Source organism: Glycine soja, chromosome 6 (assembly GCF_004193775.1).
Source record: "Glycine soja cultivar W05 chromosome 6, ASM419377v2, whole genome shotgun sequence".
Lineage (NCBI taxonomy): Eukaryota > Viridiplantae > Streptophyta > Magnoliopsida > Fabales > Fabaceae > Glycine > Glycine soja.
In genome coordinates this window covers 9,456,097-9,479,880 of record NC_041007.1, presented here as the reverse complement: position 1 = coordinate 9,479,880, position 23,784 = coordinate 9,456,097, and the positions used below count along the sequence as shown (strand labels likewise).

At 33.6% G+C, this 23,784-nt stretch overlaps 3 protein-coding genes across 4 annotated transcripts; 1 reads left to right on the top strand and 2 right to left on the bottom strand.

The window, feature by feature from the left end:
• Positions 1–1,497: 1,497 nt before the first annotated feature.
• LOC114415434 (SWI/SNF complex subunit SWI3C-like) lies at positions 1,498–7,808 on the bottom strand. 2 transcript variants are annotated; one of them, XM_028380108.1, is made up of 9 exons: positions 7,568–7,808; positions 6,931–7,449; positions 6,290–6,825; positions 4,094–4,457; positions 3,953–4,026; positions 3,406–3,533; positions 2,780–2,850; positions 2,459–2,643; positions 1,498–2,245 (listed from the first exon to the last, which is right to left on the bottom strand). In XM_028380108.1, the coding sequence occupies exons 1-9, from the start codon at positions 7,584–7,586 to the stop codon at positions 2,222–2,224; spliced, it is 1,920 nt and encodes a 639-aa protein (XP_028235909.1). In that variant the 5' UTR covers positions 7,587–7,808; the 3' UTR covers positions 1,498–2,221. The 2 variants fall into 2 exon arrangements, with proteins under 2 accessions (XP_028235909.1, XP_028235908.1); XM_028380107.1 differs by having other exon boundaries at positions 1,498–2,225; positions 7,568–7,807.
• A 3,024-nt stretch (positions 7,809–10,832) lies between these two features.
• Positions 10,833–12,784, top strand: LOC114415431 (N-glycosylase/DNA lyase OGG1). Its single transcript, XM_028380105.1, has 4 exons — positions 10,833–11,636; positions 11,715–11,925; positions 12,039–12,267; positions 12,367–12,784. The coding sequence occupies exons 1-4, from the start codon at positions 10,954–10,956 to the stop codon at positions 12,369–12,371; spliced, it is 1,128 nt and encodes a 375-aa protein (XP_028235906.1). The 5' UTR covers positions 10,833–10,953; the 3' UTR covers positions 12,372–12,784.
• Positions 12,785–13,675: 891 nt separating this feature from the next.
• On the bottom strand, positions 13,676–22,624 carry LOC114415430 (beta-galactosidase 16-like). Its single transcript, XM_028380104.1, has 18 exons — positions 22,386–22,624; positions 18,683–18,778; positions 18,450–18,562; positions 18,186–18,252; positions 17,891–17,983; positions 17,646–17,789; positions 17,279–17,373; positions 17,061–17,166; positions 16,862–16,946; positions 16,663–16,781; positions 16,310–16,471; positions 15,965–16,143; positions 15,771–15,862; positions 15,477–15,586; positions 15,274–15,366; positions 14,856–14,960; positions 14,482–14,627; positions 13,676–14,207 (listed from the first exon to the last, which is right to left on the bottom strand). Exons 1-18 carry the CDS (start codon positions 22,554–22,556, stop codon positions 14,090–14,092), a joined length of 2,094 nt encoding a protein of 697 aa, XP_028235905.1. The 5' UTR covers positions 22,557–22,624; the 3' UTR covers positions 13,676–14,089.
• Between the last annotated feature and the right edge of the window lie 1,160 nt (positions 22,625–23,784).

Here is a 23,784-nt window from a genome sequence, read left to right as displayed (position 1 = left end):
TTAAAATGTAAGTATATAACTAAATTAAGTTTTTTTTACAGAAATAACTACATATAACTAAATTAATTATAAGTAATAAAATTCAACGTTAGGAAAGCATAATTCAAACTCTAAGAAAACATAGTGATAAAAAAGTAATTCAAACATACATCTTTCCTCTGATTCAAACTCTAAGAAAACATAAGAAAAAAGTATTCAATAGTATGTTTGGATAGCAAATGAGAGTTGATTCTGCAATAAAAAAAAGTAAGAATTGATTCTAGTTCATAAAATCATGGTGACACCATGAAAAAATTGAAACAACTATTTGTTGTTTCACTCCTACCATAATCAATTATGTTAGAACTAAATCTTAACCAAACATGTTGTCACTCTCTTCAACTTTATCCTTTTTACAAATAGGCATTTTAAACTTTACTTTTATTCCGATTAATCTTTAAACTTTATCTCTCTTGTTAATAGGTACCATAGACTTTATCCTTAAATTATGCATATATAATTCCTAAATATATAATTCGAAAGTGCTTAATTTTTTTGTCTATTTCAGATTCTCTAATCTGAAATAATAATTAGATCCAAAAAAAAGAAGCTAAGGATATTTTTGACCATTTGAGTTTTCTATGGGATGCAGGAAGCAATTGTCACCATGAGTAAATTCGTGCGCAGATAAACTTGTCAATCATGGATTCATGGTCTCGCACTTAACTCTTTCACTTGGTGGGATTCCATCTCCCTTTTGTATAGTTGACTATATGTACAACAGACTAGGTTGTCCTAGCTATAGATTTTGTCGATATCAGCTTTTTCCATGAATTTTGGTACAGTCCCCCATTTTCTTGTTTCATCTTTTTGGTTCACTAATATAATCTTAGCCAGCTGAGAATGGTAGAAGTAGTGGATGCCAACATAGTTGGGATGTACTCCTCTTCCACGAGACCATGACTGCAGCTGACTATTTATGGAAAAAAATTGCCACCATGAATATGTTTTATTTTATCCATAAACCGCAAACTTTCAAATTTGCTTTTTTAAGTCATTTTCGAGAGATGATAGCTGATTCTCAATTATTGGTTGAAGACGATAGTAATTTTGGGAGCTTGTAGTGTTTACTTGCTTGAGTAGTGCCCCATGTGCACAAGTGTGTACCTTTTGTTGTTTCTAAAAAACTGCCCAAGTAAGGAAGGAGTTCAGCTTACGCCACACTGGCAAATGGTCTTGAATTTTTTTTAATAATAAGGCCTTTAAGTAGTTGTGTCAATTCATCCACATTAACTTCGAAGGTACAACTTATAAAAAAGTTGCATTCTGTTTCTGTACTCGTTGTTTTGCAACCATTTTTTCGATAGAACTATGCTACTTTCATCTAAATTTTGTCCCCCTACGTGGAGCTTCATTATTTTATTCCAAGTGAAACATTTTTTCGATTTTTAAACGCTGGATACTAACCAAATCCAGAATACAGCCTCCAAGACAAAAGTCACCATAGCGTGGTCCTTATTCATCCAAGTAGTTTTAGTGCAATCTAACCAAACAAGATTTGTGCCTTAATCTATTTACAAGATACCTAAAGACCACAAGAAAGAAAGAAGAAAGAACTATGGAATATCAAATGCTACTTATTTCCTTTAAGCAACAGTTTCACAATCAACTGCAACCAATTACAGGCTCTACAGGCTAAATAACTTTCTTGGCACATCCACCTAACTTCCTCTTCACTTCTGATTACAGCTTTTAAGTTCCAAAACTTAAATCTACTCCTCTATTTAACCTAAACCAGAGTTAGTTCCCGATACAGGCCTCAACAATGGATGATTGGTAGTGGGCTGCACATTACTAGGGGCATTGAACATGGCAGTTGAAGAAGCTGATTGTGATTGTTGTATCATAGATAGGGGCAATCTTTGCCCCAACCCAAACATTGAAGGTCGTGGGGCAAAGGACATATGTGGATGAACTGGTTGGTTGTTGCCATAGCCTGAAATGCTGGGTTGTGAGGAAGAAGCAGAGATTATTTGTTGCCTATTGTTGCCATTACTAGCCATTGAAGTACCAACACCCGATGCATTCATTGTGGGTGTGGCTCCCACAGTTCCAAGACGTGCTGACATCATGCGGGACCGATCAGCAGCTATCCTTTGTTTTGTTCTCTCCAGTTGTTCACATTCTTTCATCAACAATGTTTCAATTTCTGCAAACTGTTTCAGCTTCAATTCCAATCTTTTCAGCTGTCAATAACAGCAAGCCACTAACACAAGTTAAACACATCAAAATACTAGCTCTGCACCTGATTTTGAGTAATCTCCAATTGCTTAATTTATTTTATTCTGTAGAAAAATGTTTAACTTTGTTTTTACAAATAAATGCATACCATCCAGATAGAAATGGACACAAGAAATAAACTATATTTGATATTTTAGTTTAATTAACTGGAATTGATGTCAAAAAACAACAGTGATACCTGATGATTAACTATATTAGCACATAACCTCTGAATTTCTCGTTCTTCGTGATCGGAAAATAATTTTGCTTTCATGGCTGCAGCAGAAAGGCCAGCTTTAGCCGCATCTTTAACTTTCTCAGCAGAGAGTGGGGTTGTCCTACCCTCATATATACCCCATGAACCATGTACCTTTGCCTTATCCTCTGAAATCAAAACAAGCATTTTTTATTAGAGGCTGGGGTAAGGTTGTATATCAGCAACATAAAAAAGCAGCAACCATATATGAAGATGAAGAAAAAAAAATAATAAAAATATTATTTGATACAATTAGAAACTGACCATTATGATTTGAAACTGCTGTTTCTTGATGAGGGCCACCATCTCGACAATGTATGCTTTCTGAATTTGTCCTACATATGTGAAAAATATTAATTTTTAGTACAAAATTCATAAACTAGCAACTATAAAAAAACGACAGCTGAAGTTGAGATTAACTTTCCCACTCTATCCCCCAATCCATTCTATTATAGGAACAGGATAAAGACACAAACTAATGTTCTCTTTCCTTCTCTTTTTTTTTCTTTTGTGGGAGTTTCATGTAAGGTTCAGTTCCACTGTATAAGATTTTTTTTTTAATAAATAAAAGAACAAGGGTAAGGCTGCGAGCCCTGGTGCAGCGGTAAAGTTGTGCCTTGGTGACTTGTTGGTCATGGGTTCGAATCCGGAAACAGCCTCTTTGCATATGCAAGGGTAAGGCTGCGTACAACATCCCTCCCCCATACCTTCGCATAGCGAAGAGCCTCTGGGCAATGGGGTACGAAGTTTTTTTTTTAAATAAAAGAACAAATTAAAAAAAGGAGCACAAGCAGAAGATAGAATGTACAAAAACAATGAGGAACAACCACAGAGAAATCACTTCAATCTTCATCAAATAAAACTACAAGTGCTATGACAGGCATACTCACCTATTATCATGTCCTGGTGCTTCCAACTGTGACGTGCTGCCAGAATTATCCTCTGACAATACTGCTAACGCTGCATGGGCACAAGAAGCAGCTACTCTTGGTCCAACCGCAGAGGCTAAAAAGGCAACCTTTGGAATGCACCAACGAAAACCAAATGTGTAAGAATTTCATCAAAAGAACTGCAGAATATATAAAAGAGAGTTTAATTTGTTGTGAAACTGATACGGTATCTAGATACAATCTCTTGGTCAGCACATCACCCTTTTATGCTTTTGTTAGGAAAGTGTGGCAATCAATAAACTGGCTCCGTCAAAGAGAAGCAATGTAACTTGTAGAAACAAGTTTTTTTTTTATATTTTTTTTATAAATAAACATGAATAAATTAGTTAAGGACACAATGTTAGGTGCAGTACTATAACCACATCCTGGGCTGACACAATGTTAGGTGCAGTACTATAACCACATCCTGGGCTGACACATGTTTCTAAATTTCAATTGCATGTCATGATTTTAAAATAACTTAGGCATATCATTAGCAGTCACCCACCAAAGCCATAACAGGATTTCCAGAATTTGCAAAAGGAAGCCGGTGGTCAGAATCTCTGGTTTGATAGACAGGTCCTGTTACAGCATAGATACCAAATCAAAATCATATAACAGCAAGTTGATTTAAAAGCATAAGATATACCTGCAGTAACTCCATTTGAGTAGCAATGCAGTCTTCCACTATCATCTCTATTTATTGCATTGGATGACAAAGACAAACTTGGAACGTTAATATTTTCTAATTTTCCATCTTCCATGGGTAGACGGAGAAAATGAAGAATGCATTGTGCTTTTGACTTGGTACCAACATGCTCAGCTATTTCATTCCAATTCTCATTGTAAATCTCCATTGCTTCAAGAAGCAGCAAAGTTTCTTGATCAGTCCAATTATCCCCATCTAGTTCACCATAATCCCTTGTCGAATCCACCCTTACAAAATCTATACTTGAATGACCAATGACAAATCTCCCGTCATGAAAGCAATCAGTGCAGAGTAAAATATCAACCTGTAACAAGAGATGCTAATTACACATGATGAAAGGGGTGTTCAAAATTAATCAGCAGCCTACTTAGTTGAGACTAGGGTCATATAATGGGCCCATGGTTTACAAATTTAGTACAGCAAATCAGGTAAAGAAGCACTTAACATATAACATTAGTTTTGCTTAAAACTTTAAATAGTCAGCTTTAATCAAGCACACAGACTGTCACACACTCAAAACAGTAAACATTTCTCAGCTGTCAGATCACTCATTTTAATGGCTAAAAGACAGATGCTCCATTCCAGTCTCAATACAACTTAATTTCAAGAGACAACAGCAACAAATGTAATAGTGTATGAAGGGTCCCAAGATGCAACAAATGTAGTTATAGATTAGATATAATTTCTCTCTGACACATTCAAAATGATATTTCTCATCACTGGCCACTATATTGTCTTTCTTTCTCATTGTCTATTTACATTTTGTCTGTCCAACTCCTAATCTCTTTTAGGGCCCTAGTACACTACGTCTATCCAGAAGTGAATTCCAAAGAAAGAATGAAAATAGAATTCTCCAACAATTAATCTTGAAGCTGGCTGCCAACCAGTGTAAAGGGATACAAATATTTCTTGAGTAACATCCTTAAATCTTTGTTTCTACAAACATGAAATATCAATAAAAGCTCAACATATATCTTTTAATAAATCTCACCCAAAACAGAACAGGAAGCCTAGGAAAAAGTTGGTGAAGCAGTTTTTTATGTTGTTTGTTATTTATGTATGTATAATCCCATTTTAGGTCTGATTGGAGTTGGGTAATGGCCCTTTATTTGAATAGTGTGAATATTAATATTTTAACACTAGTTGATATTTGGCTAGTAAGCATCAACTTGTTACAAATAAGCACACTTAACAAATATAGAGGTACATGTAAACCACATAATGTAGAAGGCATTTCAAGAACAACAACCAAATACTTTTATATTACCAATCTAGGTCAAGTACTAATGTAGTAGTATAATTAGTACAAGCTCCACCAGATAACCCAATATACTACTAACATAATAATTAATAAGACTCCTAAGACAATAAAAACTCTAGTATTCCAATAAGTCTGCATGATGCATTTATCCTATCACCAAAAATAGTTTACATCAGTGATTTTCCCTGTAAATTTATTAATAAACTTCCACATAATTACAATGACAACAATCTAACCAATTTAGAATTTGCCTACTGACTACTTAGAGGTCCCTTTCATAATACTAAGCAAGCATGACAAACAAACAAACAGATTCAAGAGGTAGTAACAAATCATCAGTGTAGTATGTTTCCCTATACATGGCATCCTCGCAATACAGCAGTAGATGCATTCACAGATGACAAACAAAATTTCACTTGTTTTTTGTTTTATCTTTTGCTTTGTTTGTGTAATGAGCCTGAGTGAAGGGAGAAATTATTCAGAATGTCAGGTGAAATGCAACATTTAAAGAAATAGTCATGCACTGTCATGCATTCATAACACATTTTTGGGATTTTTATTTTTTATTATAGTAATCAGTTTTAAGGGCAGTGGAGGGGATATATATTTCTAGAAATGGAGAAACTAGACTTCGGTGCCATAAATAATCTTTCAACTGAAGAAGTTCATCGTCTCCAACAACTATATGCATTGAATGCTAAATGAGGGTAGCTCTCCATACTCATGCAAGGTGGTCATATGATGTTATTCAATAACTGAAGCCCTTCATATTCATACTTTCATCCAGACCATCATTATCCATATGATGAAAGCAATAGACAGCCATTGGACCATGATATAATAGTATTATATTAGAAACAAAAAAACCAGTGTACCTCCTTTTGAGACTGATAGTATACAACAGGAAGAGGACAAGAACAATAATTGCAATGATTCTCCGATAGATGCTCTCTTATTCTATCCTCCAGATCTAAGACATCGGCACTATGTGCAGTCAATGACGAATAAATTTCGTCTGCTTTCAGCTTACAGTTGGGCTTGTCAAATTTGATCAAACTGTCTATGGATTTCAAAGCCTCCGACGGCACACGGACCTCTCCACTCGGCTCATCCCTCAGGCAAGACACAGCATTGGGAGACTCATGACTTGGTATCCGAACACAGTAATTAATAATTCCCCAATGATCAAGGAACCTAACAATCCGAGTCAAATCTTCAACATTAACCCCAGCCAACAAACCCTGACAATCAGAAACCGTAATCCTCATCCCAGGGTCCTCCATGTGCAAAGCAACAATGCAGTTCCTACATTCCATGTACTTCTCCGGAGTATGATCCGGCGATTTCCCTGAAAAGAAATGTGGCACCACTTGCCTCTCCAACCTGTGCACCGTGGCAGGCGAAAACCAATCTGCTCACATAAACCCCAAACCAAAATCAAACATCAATTTCAAAGTGTCCAAACCTCAACCACAAAAATGAAGCCAAACAAACACAAGACCGAAACTCAATTGACCTGAATGCATTGGAACTACAAGAACCTTAGTTCCAAAGCGCTTAACAACGCCACGACCTTCCAAAATGGGAGGGGGAGTGATGACGAAAGAGGAATCACAGTCGAGAGCGAAGTTATCAGAGGGAACAGACGATAGCGCTTGAAGCTGGCCGTGAGACACGTTCTCGAGAATCGGAGCATCGAGGGCGCTTTGTGCCTTGTTGTCTCCGGACTCGAGGGCTCGCTCCAGAGCAACAATTGCGGTGACGGAGGAGTGAGGGCGGTTCACGGAGCGCTTAATCACCGCGGGGAACTGCGAAATCTGAACGCCGTGGTCAGAGAGAACCTCAGCCTCCACGTGCGGTTGCGAATTAGGGTGGTTGTGGTGCGTCTGATCCTCCGAATCGTAGTCGCGTTCGGCGTGGTCTTCCTCCGCCGCATTGGGGTTTTCTTCGTCGTCCTCCTCCTCCTCCTCGTGCTTCTGGTGGCGCCGGCTGATTTGCGAATCTCTCTTTCGCTTCCTCCATCTGGTTCGGTTCTCTGCGAAAAAAAACGAAAAGAGAAATTGAGAGAATATTTGTGACGAGACGACACGAGAAATCAAGCGTAGGGTTGGCATTGGGGGAGTGAGGGTTTTAGAGAGGAAGTGAAAGACTACCTGAAGGAGAAGCTGGCATGGCAAGAGGAGAGGGGTGGGTTTAAGGGAGTGTGAGAGAGAGAGAGAGAGAAATTTGAGTGTGGGGTCGTTGATTGGCGCAAAGGGTTGGGATTGTTGTTGGCAGAAATATTTTTGAGTTTGATTTGAGGATCGATCTCTCTCTCTTTCTCAGCTGGATGTGTGATGTGTGATGGGTGAGTGAGGCAAAAATGGTTGGCGTTTGGGGCAAAACAGTGTTGATGTGCGTTTTTGTGGCTGTTGCCGGAATCAGAATGGGAGCTGTAGGGTAGAATTCTGGGGGGTTTACTTCCTTCGCGCGTGGTCTTAACGTGCATTTCTTATTAGGCGGTGCTGCGCACGAATGGGTGGAGATGCTGTATTTGCGTTTGCTTTTAGTATCTCCGTCGCTTTTTAATGTTTTACTTATTCTACTAATAATCAATTTTGTTGTTTAATGGATAATTCACTAATAAATATGTCTTCGAAACATAAAATTTAATCACTCAAAGCATCTCTCAAATATAAAAATATAAAATTTAATCATTCAAAAGATAAGAAGTACTACAAATATATTTTATTGACGTTTGTCCATAACAGTTAATAAATGATTTATGTGAAACACATGAATAAATTTATCATTAAAATGATTATCAACATAACCATATTAATTAAATTTGACAAAAATATCATTTTTGAACCTATATGTCAATCAATTTTTATTGGAAAAAAATATCAATATTTTTTTTTTACTTAAATGTCAATACGTTCTATTGAATCAAAATGTCAACATTATTGGATCAAAATGTCAATCATTCTTTGTTAAACTAATTTGTTAAATCCAAAATTTTGTTTTATTTAAGGATAAAATATAATTTTACGATAAATCTTTATCATTTTTATATCACTTAAAAAAATATATTGACAAACATAATTTAAAACAAATATAATAATAATGATGATAATATTGATTATCAACCATAATTTATCTGTCACAATAAAAGTTATCAAAAATAAACATTGTATCAATTTACCAAAATAAATATCGTAACAATGTATCAATCATTACAATTTTTTTCAAATTATAATAATTAATCACAATCTACTATAAATAAAAGATAAATATATCTCATATTTCACTTCTTTGAATATTGGTTATTTTATTAACGGCGATGGACGGAAGTTAACGATCAAATATATTTGTTGCACTTTTTACATTTTCAATAACTATATTTTCATCTTTTAGGGATGAATTTGTTAGCGAATTACACATTTATAGAAAAAAAATGACTATTTACCTTATTCATATTCCTAGAGAGTGATAAAACGAAAAGTTAATAAAATATTATATAACAAATATGTCTCCTCCTCTTTGTTTTCATCCTTTTTTTCTATTCCCTTCACCTACAACACACAAGTGAGTTTAAGGGTCAAGTTTAAGAGAGACTGGGAGAGAAGTGAGGCTTGAGAGTTGGAGGAAGATAGTGGTGGCGACTAACAGTGACACAAGTAGTGATTAGTGGCGATGCAACTGACGGCGCCAGTGGTGATCGATTTTGAGATGGGAGAACAAGATAATCATGAAAACAAGGGTTTGTGAAAAGAGTATGTGACAAATATATCTTTATGTTGACAATTAAAGATGACTATGTTGACAATTATTTCAGAGACAAATTTATCCATTTGTATCACACATGCTATTTTATTAAGGTGACATGCGGAAGTTAATGATCGAATATATTTGTCGTATTTTTTACACTTTCAGGAACTAAAAATTATATTTTTATTTTTCATGGACGCATTTGTCAGCAAAATACACATTTAGGGACAAAAATAATTATTTATCCAATTAAATGTAGCAATATTCAAAGTTTATACGTTTGGATCAATTTGCGAGGAATGATTCGAGAGTTTTGTAACTCAACTTAACTCTAGCATTGTCACTTTTGGTACTGATTGCGAAAAACGAAAACAAAAAATATTACTAAAAAACATCTATATTATATAAGATCAATTTTTATTTTCATATAGTTAAACTCATTATAAATTGATATTTTAAAATATATAAATATTTTTTTTATCATATTATAAATGCAAAATTCATCATATTTGTTGATAATTAATAATGAAGTTTCTCTTCTCAATCACTTCAAACCTAAGACATTAAAAGATTGAGTATGGATTCACTTAAACTAACCAACAAAATGTTTGCATTATATTTTAGATTTATGGCAAATAATTTAATTTTTGTAATAATATTATTTTACTTATTAATAATTTTTAAAGAAAAATATAACCTTTAGCTTAGAATTAAAAATAAAAGATAGTGCATTAAATAGAATAAAAAATATGTAGTTTAAGATATGAGAAAAAAAAGTTGTACATTTCTCAATGTAAAAAAAACACTATCATTATTCAGGAACTAAAATACTAATTAGGTCAATATTTTATTACCAAGGCGAGGACTCCACCCATCAAGGCATACCACATCCTTTAGAAGCTGAAGCTTATCAAGCAATATGTTGGGTAGTTGATCTTGGTATTCATAATATCAAATTTGAGGTTGATTGCAAGTTAGTCGTTGATACTATAACTACCGGTGCAGCTGTTCATCAAATTTCCAAGTTTTATTGTCAAAATGTAGAAGTAAATTTTTTAAACTCAGTAGTAAATTCAGATAATTTATAAGTTAATTAGGATGGATGAATTATTATAAATATTTTAATATCATCTTTGATTCTCACGAGATAAAAATAAAGTTGGAGCATCAGATTTTTATGTTTATGCATCTAAATCCTTGATTGTATTTCATTATATATTTATCCTTTGATTATGAATTAAGTGATATAATTTTCTTCTAGTAAAAAAAAAAAAAATTTCAATGACATCCCTCTCTTTGAAGTGAAATATTGACAAGGGTCCATTTTGATTCATTTATTTGTGATGATGATTATATCTATTAAATTACTTTTGATTATTCAATGAGATTCATATCATTTATATTTTCTAAAAAATAAATGTTTGTGTTAATATTTTTGCAAAGAATTAAATTTTCACTAATGTGTGATTGATTGGTCAAGCTAAAACTGATGATGATGTTTTGTCTTGTATAATTTTGTTTTTTCCTTTTCTTGGTTAATAAAAAAGTAGAAAATAAAAATAATGAAAAGAAAAAGAAATAATAATAAAAAATTCCTTGATGTGGGATAGATGAAAACAAGAGAGAGAGTTATAAATGAATCATCCGTAAAATTACTTGACAAATGAGCTAAGGTGAGTGGTTTTTATTTATTTATTTAAACTACTGAGAAAAAAAAAACAATGTTTCATCATCCCCCGATCCGACCCGTTACGCTGTCCCTTCCTCCAGACCTGATATGGCCACATGAATGAAGTCGTTGCATTTGAGAACCATCATCCAGTTCCCGGCGATGACGAACAAGAGAAAAAGATCCCAGAAACATACCCCACCACCTCCTCCTCCCTCAACACCCCCAACTCCACAAACCCAAGCCCGCCACTCCCTCAACACCGCAAAAGCCCGGGCCTGGGCCCCTCTCAGCCTCACCCGCCACGAACTCTCCTTACCCCTCACCTTCCCCACGGGCCAAACCTTCCTCTGGAAAAACACCGCCCCTTCACAATACACCGGAGTCGTCGGGCCCCACCTCATTTCCCTCAAGCACCTCCAAAACGGCGACGTTTCCTACTGCCTCCACTCCCCCTCCCACTCCGACACCGCCGAAACTGCCCTGCTTGACTTCCTAAATGCCACCGTTTCGCTCGCCGACTTATGGAAGACGTTTTCCGCTTCCGACGCAAGGTTCGCCGAGCTCGCGCACCACTTAAGCGGCGCCCGAGTCCTCCGGCAAGACCCTTTCGAGTGTTTGATTCAGTTTCTGTGCTCTTCTAATAACAACATCGGAAGAATCACGAAAATGGTGAATTACGTGTCCTCCCTGGGAACTCACGTGGGAGACGTTGGAGAGTTTCAGTTCCACGCTTTCCCTTCTTTGGAACAACTTTCCTCCGTCTCAGAGCAACAACTCAGAGACGCCGGTTTCGGTTACAGGTGAGGTAAACATAACTACTACGATGTGTGTTTTGATTATTCAATTTGTGATTGTGACTGTGATTGGTCTGTTACTAGGGCTAAATATATAATTGGTACGATTAATGCATTGAAATCAAAACCCGGTGGAGGCGAAGAATGGCTTCGTTCTCTTCGTAAGATGGAGCTTCGAGATGTTATATCTGCACTTTGTACGTTACCCGGTGTGGGTCCTAAAGTGGCTGCTTGCATTGCTCTCTTTTCGCTTGATCAGCACCATGCTGTTCCTGTTGACACACACGTGTGGCGGGTAAGCTTACAAAAAGTTGTTATTTATTCTTTACTGATTGATTGATTATTGCATATTGTAGAATGTTATGATTGAGTGTTAATTTGGATGTTTCTTTTTTAAACTTGGGTAAGATTGCCACCAAGTATCTCTTACCTGAGCTTGCAGGTTCCCAGTTGACACCCAAGCTCTGCGATCGTGTTGCAGAGGCGTTTGTAACCAAATATGGCAAATATGCTGGCTGGGCGCAGACTCTATTGTTCATAGCTGAATTACCCTCACAAAAAGCCCTCCTACCTTCACATTTGTTGACTGTTAAACAACGCAATGCTGCAAAGATAGAAGGCAGCGAAGAAGAAGTTGGTAAGAAAAGCAACTTCAATCTTTCGATCTTGACATTATAAATTAGGGATTAGAGCAACTTTCAGGCAGATATTTACTAACTTTTCTTTTTTCAACTAGAGTGAGATCTACAGTTGGTGTGGTTCTCATGATATAAATGGACAAGATGTAGGTGTGACATGCTGTTGTCAAGAATTCATTAAGTAGAACATGGTGATATTACGCTGGTTATTCTATTACTCGCACTGTTGATTGCTCTTCGTTTGGCTTTTATTTTTGTTCTCTGCATTTTATTAGCTTTGATTAATCTATTGTAAGTTGTAACCAATAGTTTACATCTTTCTTCTTCATTAGAAAAGAAAAAGAAAAGAAAGATGTATTTTTCCTCATGTTATTTGACTTGGAGTTTTACTTTCCCTGTAAATAATTACTTCACCTAATTTATTATTTACTTTTTAGCTCCTGCTGATAAAAGTACTTATCTTTTGCTCATTTGGTTCTTATTATATGTGTAATGATCACATTATCTGTTTGAACATGTTCTTTTTTTTTGTTTAATGAAATATTGATGTGTAAATATGCACTTCCTCAAGTGAAATGGTAATTTTGAGTTTTTGACACTTCCCTTAATGCTTTTACTATAAATTGTTGCATGCATGGTATTAAATGGTGGCAACCTATTTTTTTTGTTAGTTTTTAAGAGCTATGCCGGAAGTTACTTTGTGAAGGGGTAATATTCACACGGGCATTGGTATTGAAAATTAATATGATTTGTTGGGTTCTTCATTGCAACTTTCTTTGTGTATGTACTATTACTTTGTGTTACTTTTTTTCCTTTAGCTCATAACTTGCGCTCCTTTGAATTGTACTGTTGCCACTAGTGCTTCTACTTTCATAATTGAAATCCTGGATAAATGAACTTTCTCCTGTGCACTTCTAATTGATTATATTTGCCTGATGATCTAATACTAATATAGGAATCTTATGTAAAACCCCAACATCTAGGAATGGCGTTATGTAATCCATGTAGCCGACTTCACCTAGTGGGATAAGACTTTGTTGGTGTTTATTTATTGTCCCCTCATAACTTACACTCCTTCAAATATTACTGTCAAATCCTGTCTTTCCTCCTTCATAATTGGAATCCTAAATGAGTGACTTTCTCCCATGCACTTCATGCTAAATAATATTCGTGAAGCTTTAGTTTTTAACTGTGTTGAATGGCGTTGTGTGACCCATATATGCAACCTCACCTAGTAAGATAAGGTTTGTCGTTGTTGTACGATCAAATACTATATATTATTATAAGGTTCCAAGTAGGTTTTAGGAACTGGGGTATGTTACTTGAATAAATATGTTCTGTTGTAAGTAAAAAAATTCTTCATGTGCATGTAGGAGAGTAATTAAATTATTAGGTACGTTGGCAGTGTAAATCAGAATTTGAAGGTATGAAGAAAATAAAGAATTAAGTATTCAAACACATGTCTGTTATTTTAGTTTGAAAAAGTTTTGTACTATAAGGAAATGATCGTTTAGGACGCCTAAAAGTTACAGAAAACCTCAAGTTCTATTTGTTTGTTCTTGTTTATATCGTGTAATTTGTATTACCAGTTTAATGATGACAAGTATCATCTGCCAAGAGAATGGATTCTTGTTGACAAGGACAATCAATGAAGATATTGAAAATTCCTCACAATTTTGGAGATGTCTAAATATGTATCTAGGGGAAGGAGAATGAGATACAGGGCCATGCTAACGTATTTCTCCTTTAGCTATACATCTGGGATCTCTGCATCCACGTAATAAGATAGAGCATTATTGTTTACTCATGATGTGTGATCTTTCACTGCGATGTGATGTAAACTGTGTCTAGAGTGATCCCTAATGGGTTCCCAGTTTCTTCTTCTAGTAGAACTAGTAGGTTCCCAGTAGATTTTAGGAGGGAGCGGGGTATGTGATACCTGAATAAAAATGTTCAATTGTAAGTAAATAAATGCTTGACATGCAGACAGGAAACAATTGTCGGGTAAATAAGCAGTGTAAAATCTGAATTTCTAAACCAGAAGAAAATATCTGTTACTTTTGTTTGAAAAATAAAAAACTAAAAGAATGTTTAGCAAAAGAAATTATCTTTTATTTTTCACAAATATGGTTTCCCATTATGAAAGTGGCTACACAATTATATAAAAAGTGTGTTTATTTTTCTATTTAATTGAATATGGTAGAGGTAAATACCATTTCTGTGATGGAGTTCCCTGTGGTGTGTGGAAAGATACCCAATATCGACCGATACCTTGACCATTAATCCAAGTATATCCCTTTCCCATAGAACCAAGGTTAAGCACTACAGGATCGTTGCCCACTGGTGCATCAAATGTGGTCTGTCAATAAGTTTAGGTAAAATATTAGTGCACCGTTAAAACAATATTGTATATAAATGGTGAGCAGTTGTGAGGGTAAAGTGATTTCAATCCATAATAAAGGGTAGTGACAAACTCGAGCATAAAGGCCTTTCAACAAGTTTGGTTGGATTTCCCTCAATATCCATGTTCGGTTGAGGAAAAAATGGAACAACAAATTTAAAAGATGATAATTGATAATATATATACCTTATACCATGTGAGTGGCTTAGTGGAGCTTTGGAAACTTTCCCACTGAACTTTACTTGATCCACTAGCTGTGTAGATTTGCAATTTTTCTCCTAACAACCCAATCTTCATGCAAAAATTCAACATTAGCATGCAATATACAAAGTTTATTTTAAATGGTTATCAATCAGAGTTGATGGTTCAAGCACACATTTCTTATAATTTGAAATTTTAAGCAGTTGGTAATGATAGTATATAGGGGTAGATTGAATAGAAATTTGTTCAGAAGAGTGAACATTGTAGGAAAAGCAATGTATGTTAACTAAATCCTGAGAACTACATTTATGTCAATAGAATTTATGATAGAAGAAACATGATTAATAATTGAGGTCTCATTGCAGTCTACTAAGTCAGCATTTCAGTATTTAGAGATAATCACCTGGTATCCCCATGCTTGATTAGTGAAATCTCTGCCTTGAACTTTCAGACTACGCAAACCAGCAACTCTGCGCTCTAGATATGCTCCCGAGTTCTTCATGCAGAAATAAATATACATGAAGATTATTTCAATATGTTATTTTTAAGCGGTTTCATTTACTTGATGATGAATAAAAAAGAAGTCATAACAATTGAGACAATTACCGGCAATCCAACTGTTGCACTAAGGAAAGAAATATTGTTCATCCCGTTTATAAGATTGAGTTTGTTCTCCATGACAAAGGATAAATTTTTGTGACTTCCATGTATAGAACCTAAAGTTAGCATCTCAACTTGTATTAATGCATTGAAGATAAAAGAAAAAAATGTGCATTATAAAGAGATATTTGGGTAATAATCATGTCTATAACCATATGGATACAGTTACTTCTATCCAAAAAAGATGTTTTCCTTCTATCCTAAAACATGGGATCCTCAGGGTTGAGGTTTAGAGCTTGCCTACTAAATTTCCATTGACGAATGCATGCAAAACATGTCCGTGGCTGTATGCACTAAGAATGGATTGAGCATTGGGAGAGTTGTCATAAAGCCTGCATGAACAAGATGTCAACAAGAATCTCAGTAAAGAGTAATGATGGTATAGCAAGCATCTTTAAATGCAGCTGGCATAAGTATGTATGTTGCCATTTTACCTGAATGTGTACCACAAATAGTCAGATGTATCTTTTGTTGTGCTGATTTGATCTAATAGTGTATTTGCTCTTAATGAAGTATCACCAAAGCTGGGGATGGCTTCTTTGTACACTTTCCATGTTTCAGCTGAATTGAACTGTAACTGCGATTTCATTGCTCTGGCATTTTGAATGCGTACCTACAAAGTGCATAAAATATGAATTGCCTTTTACTAGCACCATTTTATTTATATAACGTTAATACAAAGAATAATGATCAAAGGATGATAGCAAAAAGAAGAAACTGCCCAGTAGATGTTGTCTTAAAATAAATGACAGTATATATATTGAGCGTTTGATTTTTACCTTGGCTGTGTTGAAGGCTACATTCTTGCAGTCTGGTAGAATACTGATTGAATTGGGAGGTAATTGATATGGAATATTTTGAAATTGGATTGTGACACTCTGATCTTCAGTATTTTCCAGGAAGGCAGCACATTCTATTGAGCTCCTTTTGAAAACATAAGCCTGAGAAAGAGTGATGGATTTTGTTTAGAAGATCCATCTTTTGGAGTGTTTTATAAATTTGTAGTTTGCGATTCAAATACTAGTACGGACTGCACGGTTATTCACCTAGTGCTCGATTCCCTTTTTTATGCCAGTTAAAAAGAAGATAACAATTGAGGAAAATAACTAGACGTTCTGTTTAGTTTTCTTACGTTTTGTTGTGTGCCCAAGCTGAAGCTAGTTTGAGTTCCATGAAGTATAGAATTTGAACATGACTTGATTGCTGCATGAAGCTCCTTAAGATGGCCCCATTTTGGTTCCCTAACCAAACCTGCTTAACTTAGCATAGTCAATCACGTAGTGATTCAATATCTACAATTTTACTTACATGGAGAAAGGAAAGGAACGTACCATATTCATCCAGTGGAGCTTCGTCATAATATGCCGTTATTACGAAAGCAGAGGCTATTCTGTCAAAATTGGTTCCTCCATGGTACTGCAACAAATCCATCATGATACTTAAAAGACAATAATGTCTTAAATGCTGGGAATAAAGAGAAGGAAAAGACAAGAGAAACGGTTACAGAAAGGTGGTGGGCAGTGATGATACCATATAGTAATTGACATAGCTTCCTCTCTTTGCAATGAACAAGGCAACATTATATGCAATGTCTTCAGCAGATCTTATGTACGGCACTTCACCAAAGACTTGGTAACTACAATTTTTAAGGTGAAAGGAATGGCATTAGTCTTCTGAAACGCTTTGATTACCACACTTTTAAGAAAAATGGTTTGTAAATTGTAATGCAGAATTTCACAAGAACGTACAAACTTGTCCAATTCTCTGTCCATAGTGAAGGCTTGTTAGGCGAGTTAGGCCCCTTGAAAGTTTTTCCGCACTGCATGCCATTGCATGTGTTGATCTGCAGATTACATGACTTCATTTAGAGATGTCATAATATAATGAGCGCTGCTTACGAAATTATTAAGCACGAAATGATGTGTTCACATTTTATTAAATTTAAGTTCAAAAAAATGAGAAATTAAAGGTAAATTTGACGGAATTCACATGATAAGTTATCAACTTATCATAAACCGTTTTCGTCACATTCGTGCGGAAGTTGTTCGTACTATTAAGTATTTCCCTAATATAATAACTAATCCATGGAAAGTAAAATAATTCTTAGAGACTAACCACCGGATCAGGAGCATTATCTTGCTTGCACATTACCCAAGGCACACCAGTTTGGAGTCCCACGGCCATTTGGGCAGCCCAACGAATATAGGACAATCCTTTCTCGTGAAACGCCCCTTCAACGTTCCCATATTCGTTCTCAATCTACATTGACCATAAAACATTTATAATTTATAAATACAAATAAAAAAAAAACTGAGTGATATATAATTGACAAGTCTTTGTTGTTGGTTTGAAGTTTAAACCTGCGATAGTATGATTGGTCCTCCTTGTGAAGCAAAAAGATTGGCTGATTTCATCAAGTTGACTATTTTTGCAGAGAACTTTTGCATGTGAAACTGCCATTAATGAATAATCCGTTAATACCAAATTTGAGTGAAAAGTATAGCTGAGAGTAAATTGTGTTAAGTTCTAAGGAGACATGACCCAAATACTTAATAATTTTTAGAGCAGGATAAAGCAACTAGAGACAGATGAACTACCATGCTTACGTAGTTCAAATTACAGCGATAGAAGGGTCACAAAAACTAGAGTTGATACCTTGAATTGCTCATTGTCAGATCTGAATACAATACCCGGAATATCATGTAACCATAACGGTAGACCCCTGCACCAACAAAAACCGCGAGTCAGTTTCTTCTATTACGTAACCAATTATCATATTATTTAGTATCATCAAAGTTCCCAAAAGTAACTTAAATGAAAGCAAAATATGAATATGTTTTAATTCATAGCATGATAGCAATTCCTTTGTGTTGGAAAATTCGTTAGCATAAGTAACAATAGCAGGAAAGGGGGACTTACCCATAAGTGCATTCACTCTCAATGTATGGTCCAATTCGGAGGGTTACATATAAACCTTGTGCTTGAATTTCCTTAATGAATCTCACTATATTACGCATTCCTCTAAAGTCATACTACAAACCAAGTAAAAAAAATCACCAACATTATTCAGCTTGCAAGCAATGAGCTTAAAAAGAAAATACAGGGGAAATGACAACTTGAAGATTAATGTAGACGAGTTTGAGTTTGATCACCTGGCCTTGTTGAGGTTCGTGAAGGTTCCAAAATACATAAGTTTGTATGACATCTAATCCACCTTCCTTAGCTTTGGCAATTAAATTAGGCCACATCTGTTAATTAAGAACAAATTGCAATTCACTATTTAGAGATGTGTCTTTCTTCATATTGCTCTTGCTTACCCCTTCAAGCTCACAACTGCTCAATACCAACATTCCTGGCTTCATTTGAATCTAGTTGGTTTTAAATTTGACTAAATTACTATGTGAGCTTCTGTATTATACATTAATATTAATATAATGTTTTTTAATGTTCAAATGTAGACACTTTTATTCCGTTCATTAAAAAAAGTTATAATTAATGTCGTTTATGTTCTCATCATTCCTAATAGATTCATACTTGAGCTGTTAACTATTTGATGTTTTGTACTCAAATGTCATTGTTTAACCTTTTTAACACATTTGTGTGTTTAGTACTATACTCTTTGATAATTTAATTCAACTTGCATTAAATGATTGCCCCCCGGGTGTCAATAAATAAAGCTAATTCGTAAAATTTGGTTACAAAGTATACATGAATGAATATAATGGCTCAATTAATGAACAATTATTTTTTTCACGTGAAAATTAACGAGTATGTTAGAACAACATTATAAGCTAGCTATGGTCGACCCAAGAAAAGAATTTTTTTTTTTAGTGAATTCCAAGAAAAGCTAATTATTTGATTTTATGAATTTATATTTATAATAATCAATATATAATAAAATATAAAATATAACGAGATTCTACATAGTATTCTCATTTTTATAATAATAATTTCGTTGGTATTAGTATTGGACCCAATAAGAGAATTTGAGAATCTGCATACAAGTTTGCTACACATTAGGTGTCAAGAATTAACAAACTTAAAAATTTAAGCACGTATTTTTTTTAATTATATCACTATATAATATGCTTTTCCTCGTAAAAGTTCTTTTAGTTTAAAGCACGGATAATACACAAAGATCACTTATCTTAAACTTAATTTCAACTTTTTCCCTAAAAATAATGAGACAATTAATAATGATCTAACTCTATATTATTTTATCATAAAAATTTCTAACATTATGCTATGAACCAATAATTTTAAAAACTTAAATTGTTTATAGAGGACACAAATGATTTCATTTTTTAAAAAAATGACGTTTCTAACACGAGTTCTTGTAACGTGATTTACCTAAGTTTTGAACCTCCTCTGATCCATTAAGCATAATAAATATGTGAATTATTTTAATATTTTAAAAGTTATATATCATTATTATCTTTAACATCTTAGCAGTAGGCACCATCCTAAACTACCATAAAAGTTTGCTACAAATTAGGTGTCACGAATTAACAAACTAAAAAAAATTAAGCATGTATTTTTTATTAAGTTTAACTCTATATAATATGCTTTTCCACACAAGAGTTCTTTTAGTTTAAAACACGGATAATACACAAAATCACTTATCCAAAACTTAAATTCAAGTTTTTGCCCCTAAAAATAAAGAGACAGTTAATAATGATCTAACTCTAGATTATTTGATCATGAAAGTTCTAAAATTTTACTATGAACCAATAATTTCATAAACTTAATTGTTTATCGAGGACACAAATGATTCGTTTTTTTTATATTTTAAAACTACAACTCTAACACAAGTCCTTGTAACGTGACTTACCTAAGTTTTGAACCTTATTATCAATCCATCAAGCATAATAAATATGTGAATTATTTAATATTATAAAAAGTATATATTATTATCTCTAACAGCTAGGCATTATCCCAAACTATCATTTTTTTATAGGCAAAATATTTTTAATTAATGCAATCTGTATCACAAGAAGTGTCACACAACTGTAAGACAGTGCAATTGCCAATCAGCCAAGCACTGATTGCCACACAAACTAGCTATCATATCCCGTCTTAGTTTCCCTTTCAACATTATGTGAGAGTTAAGACATTCTTCAACTTTGAAGATTTATTTCGTTAGGTTTGAAGAAATACTCGCTGCATAGTTGTGATTTTCTAAAAGTTAACCTTCGACGATAATATGTGAGTTGCTTTAATACATGTCCATACCAGTCATAGGTTATTTTAATATCGATAAAATAAAATAATAATTTTATAAATTTAACATTTTTATCATTAATTTATTTATAAATTATAGATTTTATTGTTTGTTATTATATTATAAGAGATAAAAGTGAAAAAATAATTAATATTATATTAAAAAATTAAAATAATAATTATTTTGAAACTTATTGTTTTTTTACATGATAATTATTATGACATGTAAGGTGTATAGATTTGATTTATATGAGATAAAAAAATGAGTTTACTAAAATTCTTAATCATTATTGAAATTCAGGAAGTGTTTATTCCACAAAATCTTGTTGGATTTTTTATATTTATGAGGGATAATACTCAAATTTTAACTTAAAGATATTTATAAAATAAATGTCATTAATAATGTTATATTAGCAGGAAGATCAATCAAATTTGTGTATTTTATTGTGCTTACATTCGAGTCTAGAAGAGTACTACTCTTTGGTTCAATTCCTCTAATTAGAGAGTTTTGCCCCGAGTGCTTTAGCCCACTAAACAAAAAATACATATAATTGACTCCAAAGGAGTCTAGAGGACAACTAAGTTAGATTCAGTGTGAAAAAAAAGCCCAATCCTACCGGCTTGACTCCAATGAGATCCGATCCTTGAATAAAAAACTAAAGGAGATCGAGTCAAACCTCAAGAATGGAGTGAAAGATCGGAGTTTCTTAAAGAAATTGTGTAAGTCCCAAAACACATAATAGTCAAACTGTATATAATTAAAAAGAACAAACTAAAGCGAGAACGATCTATCTCTCAAGGAGTCAAGGGTCTCCCTAATTAATCCCCATGTGAACTGATACCTACACTGCTACACATAACATAAACTGATGCCATTAAAAGTACAAAAAATGATTACGTAGTTAAACAAAGCACGAAGAATTCATGTCCATGGTTCATAAAATAGAATTAGAAGACCGTGCAAGTTGCTTGTATTATTTATAATTTATAACACTAAACAGAAACAGCTTGTCTTGCTAGATCATGTCAATCTTGATTCTTTTACATCTATTTTTGAAAAATGATATTTGCACACTCTATCATTTATACACGTAACTGATATCCATAGTTTTTCTTTTTCTATTTTCACTCTATCACATTATATATAACTTATCGTATTTATATCTATATTTTTATTTTATTTTCCTCTCTTGACGGCTGTTGAATAACTTGTTGGGATGTCAAATAACAAATTAGGTTAATTTTTGTTAATTTTGTATAGCCATTAATAACTTTTTATTACTCCTCTTTTCTCTCTCCACCCATGAAATTATTTGAAATTCTATAAGGAGGGTAAAAAAGTGTAAAACAAAAACAACGTGAACAACCATAGCTGCTGCAAGAGTATTCCGAATAATGGAGCACTGTTTGATATTTCTTACCTAACAAAGACAACGAAAACCAAATGACTCCCTCGTCTGTTTATATGTTTCTAACATTTATCATCTTTTTGTCCTCAACCCCAGAAACATATATACAATATGAACTTTAGTAGCCAAAAAAAGGAAAATCATAATTAACAAATAAGTGTGAACTTATGGCAAAGACATAAATTATATAAGATCAAGAAAAGAAAAGAACAAAAAGTAAGGGTACCTGAGGTGTGCTACGAGGATAATGAATTGAACCGGAGAAAAGAATTTTATGTTGGCCATCAATGATTAAAGATCTTCCGTCGTAGGTGACATTGCCACCATAGACGGTGGTACCAATAAACACCGTTGAAATGAAAGCAAAGGAAAAACACCACCACACTTTCATCACCATTTCACCTCCCTGCAGTTTTAACTTTTTGGAAGCGGGTGCGTTTCTATCGTATGGAGACTATAGCTTCCTTTCAGACTCTTTAATATATATATATATGTGTGTTTTTGGAATTGTAATAGTGGTCTCTATATTTATATTGACTAATGACTAGGTTAGGCGAGTAGCTACAAGTGAAAGTGATTCATATAAATTATATGGAATTAAAATAGTAACTATCTATATACAAATTGCAAGGGAATTAAATGATATATATATATATATATATATATATATATATATATATATATATATATATATATAATTTACCCCACAGGCCCCGAGGACAAGGTTTCACGTATAAAAAAACCAATTTGAGGATTCTTTTTAAATGCATTTCATTATGAAATAATTAATTATTATCTACATCATTGAGTATAAAAAAAATCGTATTTTTAAATAATATCTTGATAAAAAGAAAGTAGTTCACAAATGGCTATTTTTCATAAGAGTTTTATTATTTCAACGTTAAAAAGTTGAGATATATATATCTTTTTTTTTTATCTTTTTTCGTATGCAATATTTTTAAAAATTCTTAAAATAAAATGAAATTTTTATTGTTAGTAGTTGATTTTCGCAGAGTAATTATCTTTCCTGTTAACAGAAAGGAAGGTGATCAATCATAATGCATTTTTATGAAAAAATGGTTGTTGTAGCTTGGCTGCTTTAGTAACCGAAAGAGTCAGAAAAAGTTGTTAGTTATCCTGGATAAGTAACTTCATTTTTAGTGCCACTATGTTTATATTTTCTATATTAATTGCGTCAGAAAAAAGCAAGGCCATAGGTATCTAAAACCGTGATTCATTTTATCGTTTGGCAAGGGAGAAAGTGAGAGAAAAAATAAATATTATTTATAAAATACTTTTTTGTTTGATTGAAGAAAAAATTTAACTTTTAAAAATAAAATTTTCTTTTCTTTCATTTTTTTCCAAGCAACCAAACGGACCATAAAAGAAATTCAGCTTATAACTTAATATTGTATGAAATCTTCCTCAACTTATTTCTTTCAAGACAAAAAAACAGTATCAAACTCATTATGGATGAATAAATTAATATTGTATGAATCTTGATATATAAAAGTTAATTGGTGAAAGAATGCGATTTTGAAATATGAATATATAGAAAGGGATCAATAAAGTAGGACCTTTGTAAAAAAAAAAAAAAGAGGCAATAATTACTAATCAATTATTAA

Excerpts from the sequence above, each read along its gene's own strand:
- LOC114415434 (XM_028380107.1), bottom strand. Across the intron at positions 4,458-6,289 it reads ACTATCAGTCTCAAAAGGAG|GTTGATATTTTACTCTGCAC; the intron begins GTACACTGGTTT and ends CTCTTGTTACAG. Across the intron at positions 2,226-2,458 it reads CTAATATAGTTAATCATCAG|CTGAAAAGATTGGAATTGAA; the intron begins GTATCACTGTTG and ends TGTTATTGACAG.
- LOC114415431 (XM_028380105.1), top strand. The coding sequence starts at position 10,954 with ATGAAGTCGTTGCATTTGAGAACCATCATCCAGTTCCCGGCGATGACG. Across the intron at positions 11,637-11,714 it reads GACGCCGGTTTCGGTTACAG|GGCTAAATATATAATTGGTA; the intron begins GTGAGGTAAACA and ends GTCTGTTACTAG. Across the intron at positions 11,926-12,038 it reads TTGACACACACGTGTGGCGG|ATTGCCACCAAGTATCTCTT; the intron begins GTAAGCTTACAA and ends AACTTGGGTAAG.
- LOC114415430 (XM_028380104.1), bottom strand. The coding sequence starts at position 22,556 with ATGGTGATGAAAGTGTGGTGGTGTTTTTCCTTTGCTTTCATTTCAACG. Across the intron at positions 18,779-22,385 it reads ATCCTCGTAGCACACCTCAG|ATGTGGCCTAATTTAATTGC; the intron begins GTACCCTTACTT and ends CTTAATTAACAG. Across the intron at positions 16,472-16,662 it reads GCTTGGGCACACAACAAAAC|GCTTATGTTTTCAAAAGGAG; the intron begins GTAAGAAAACTA and ends ACTCTTTCTCAG.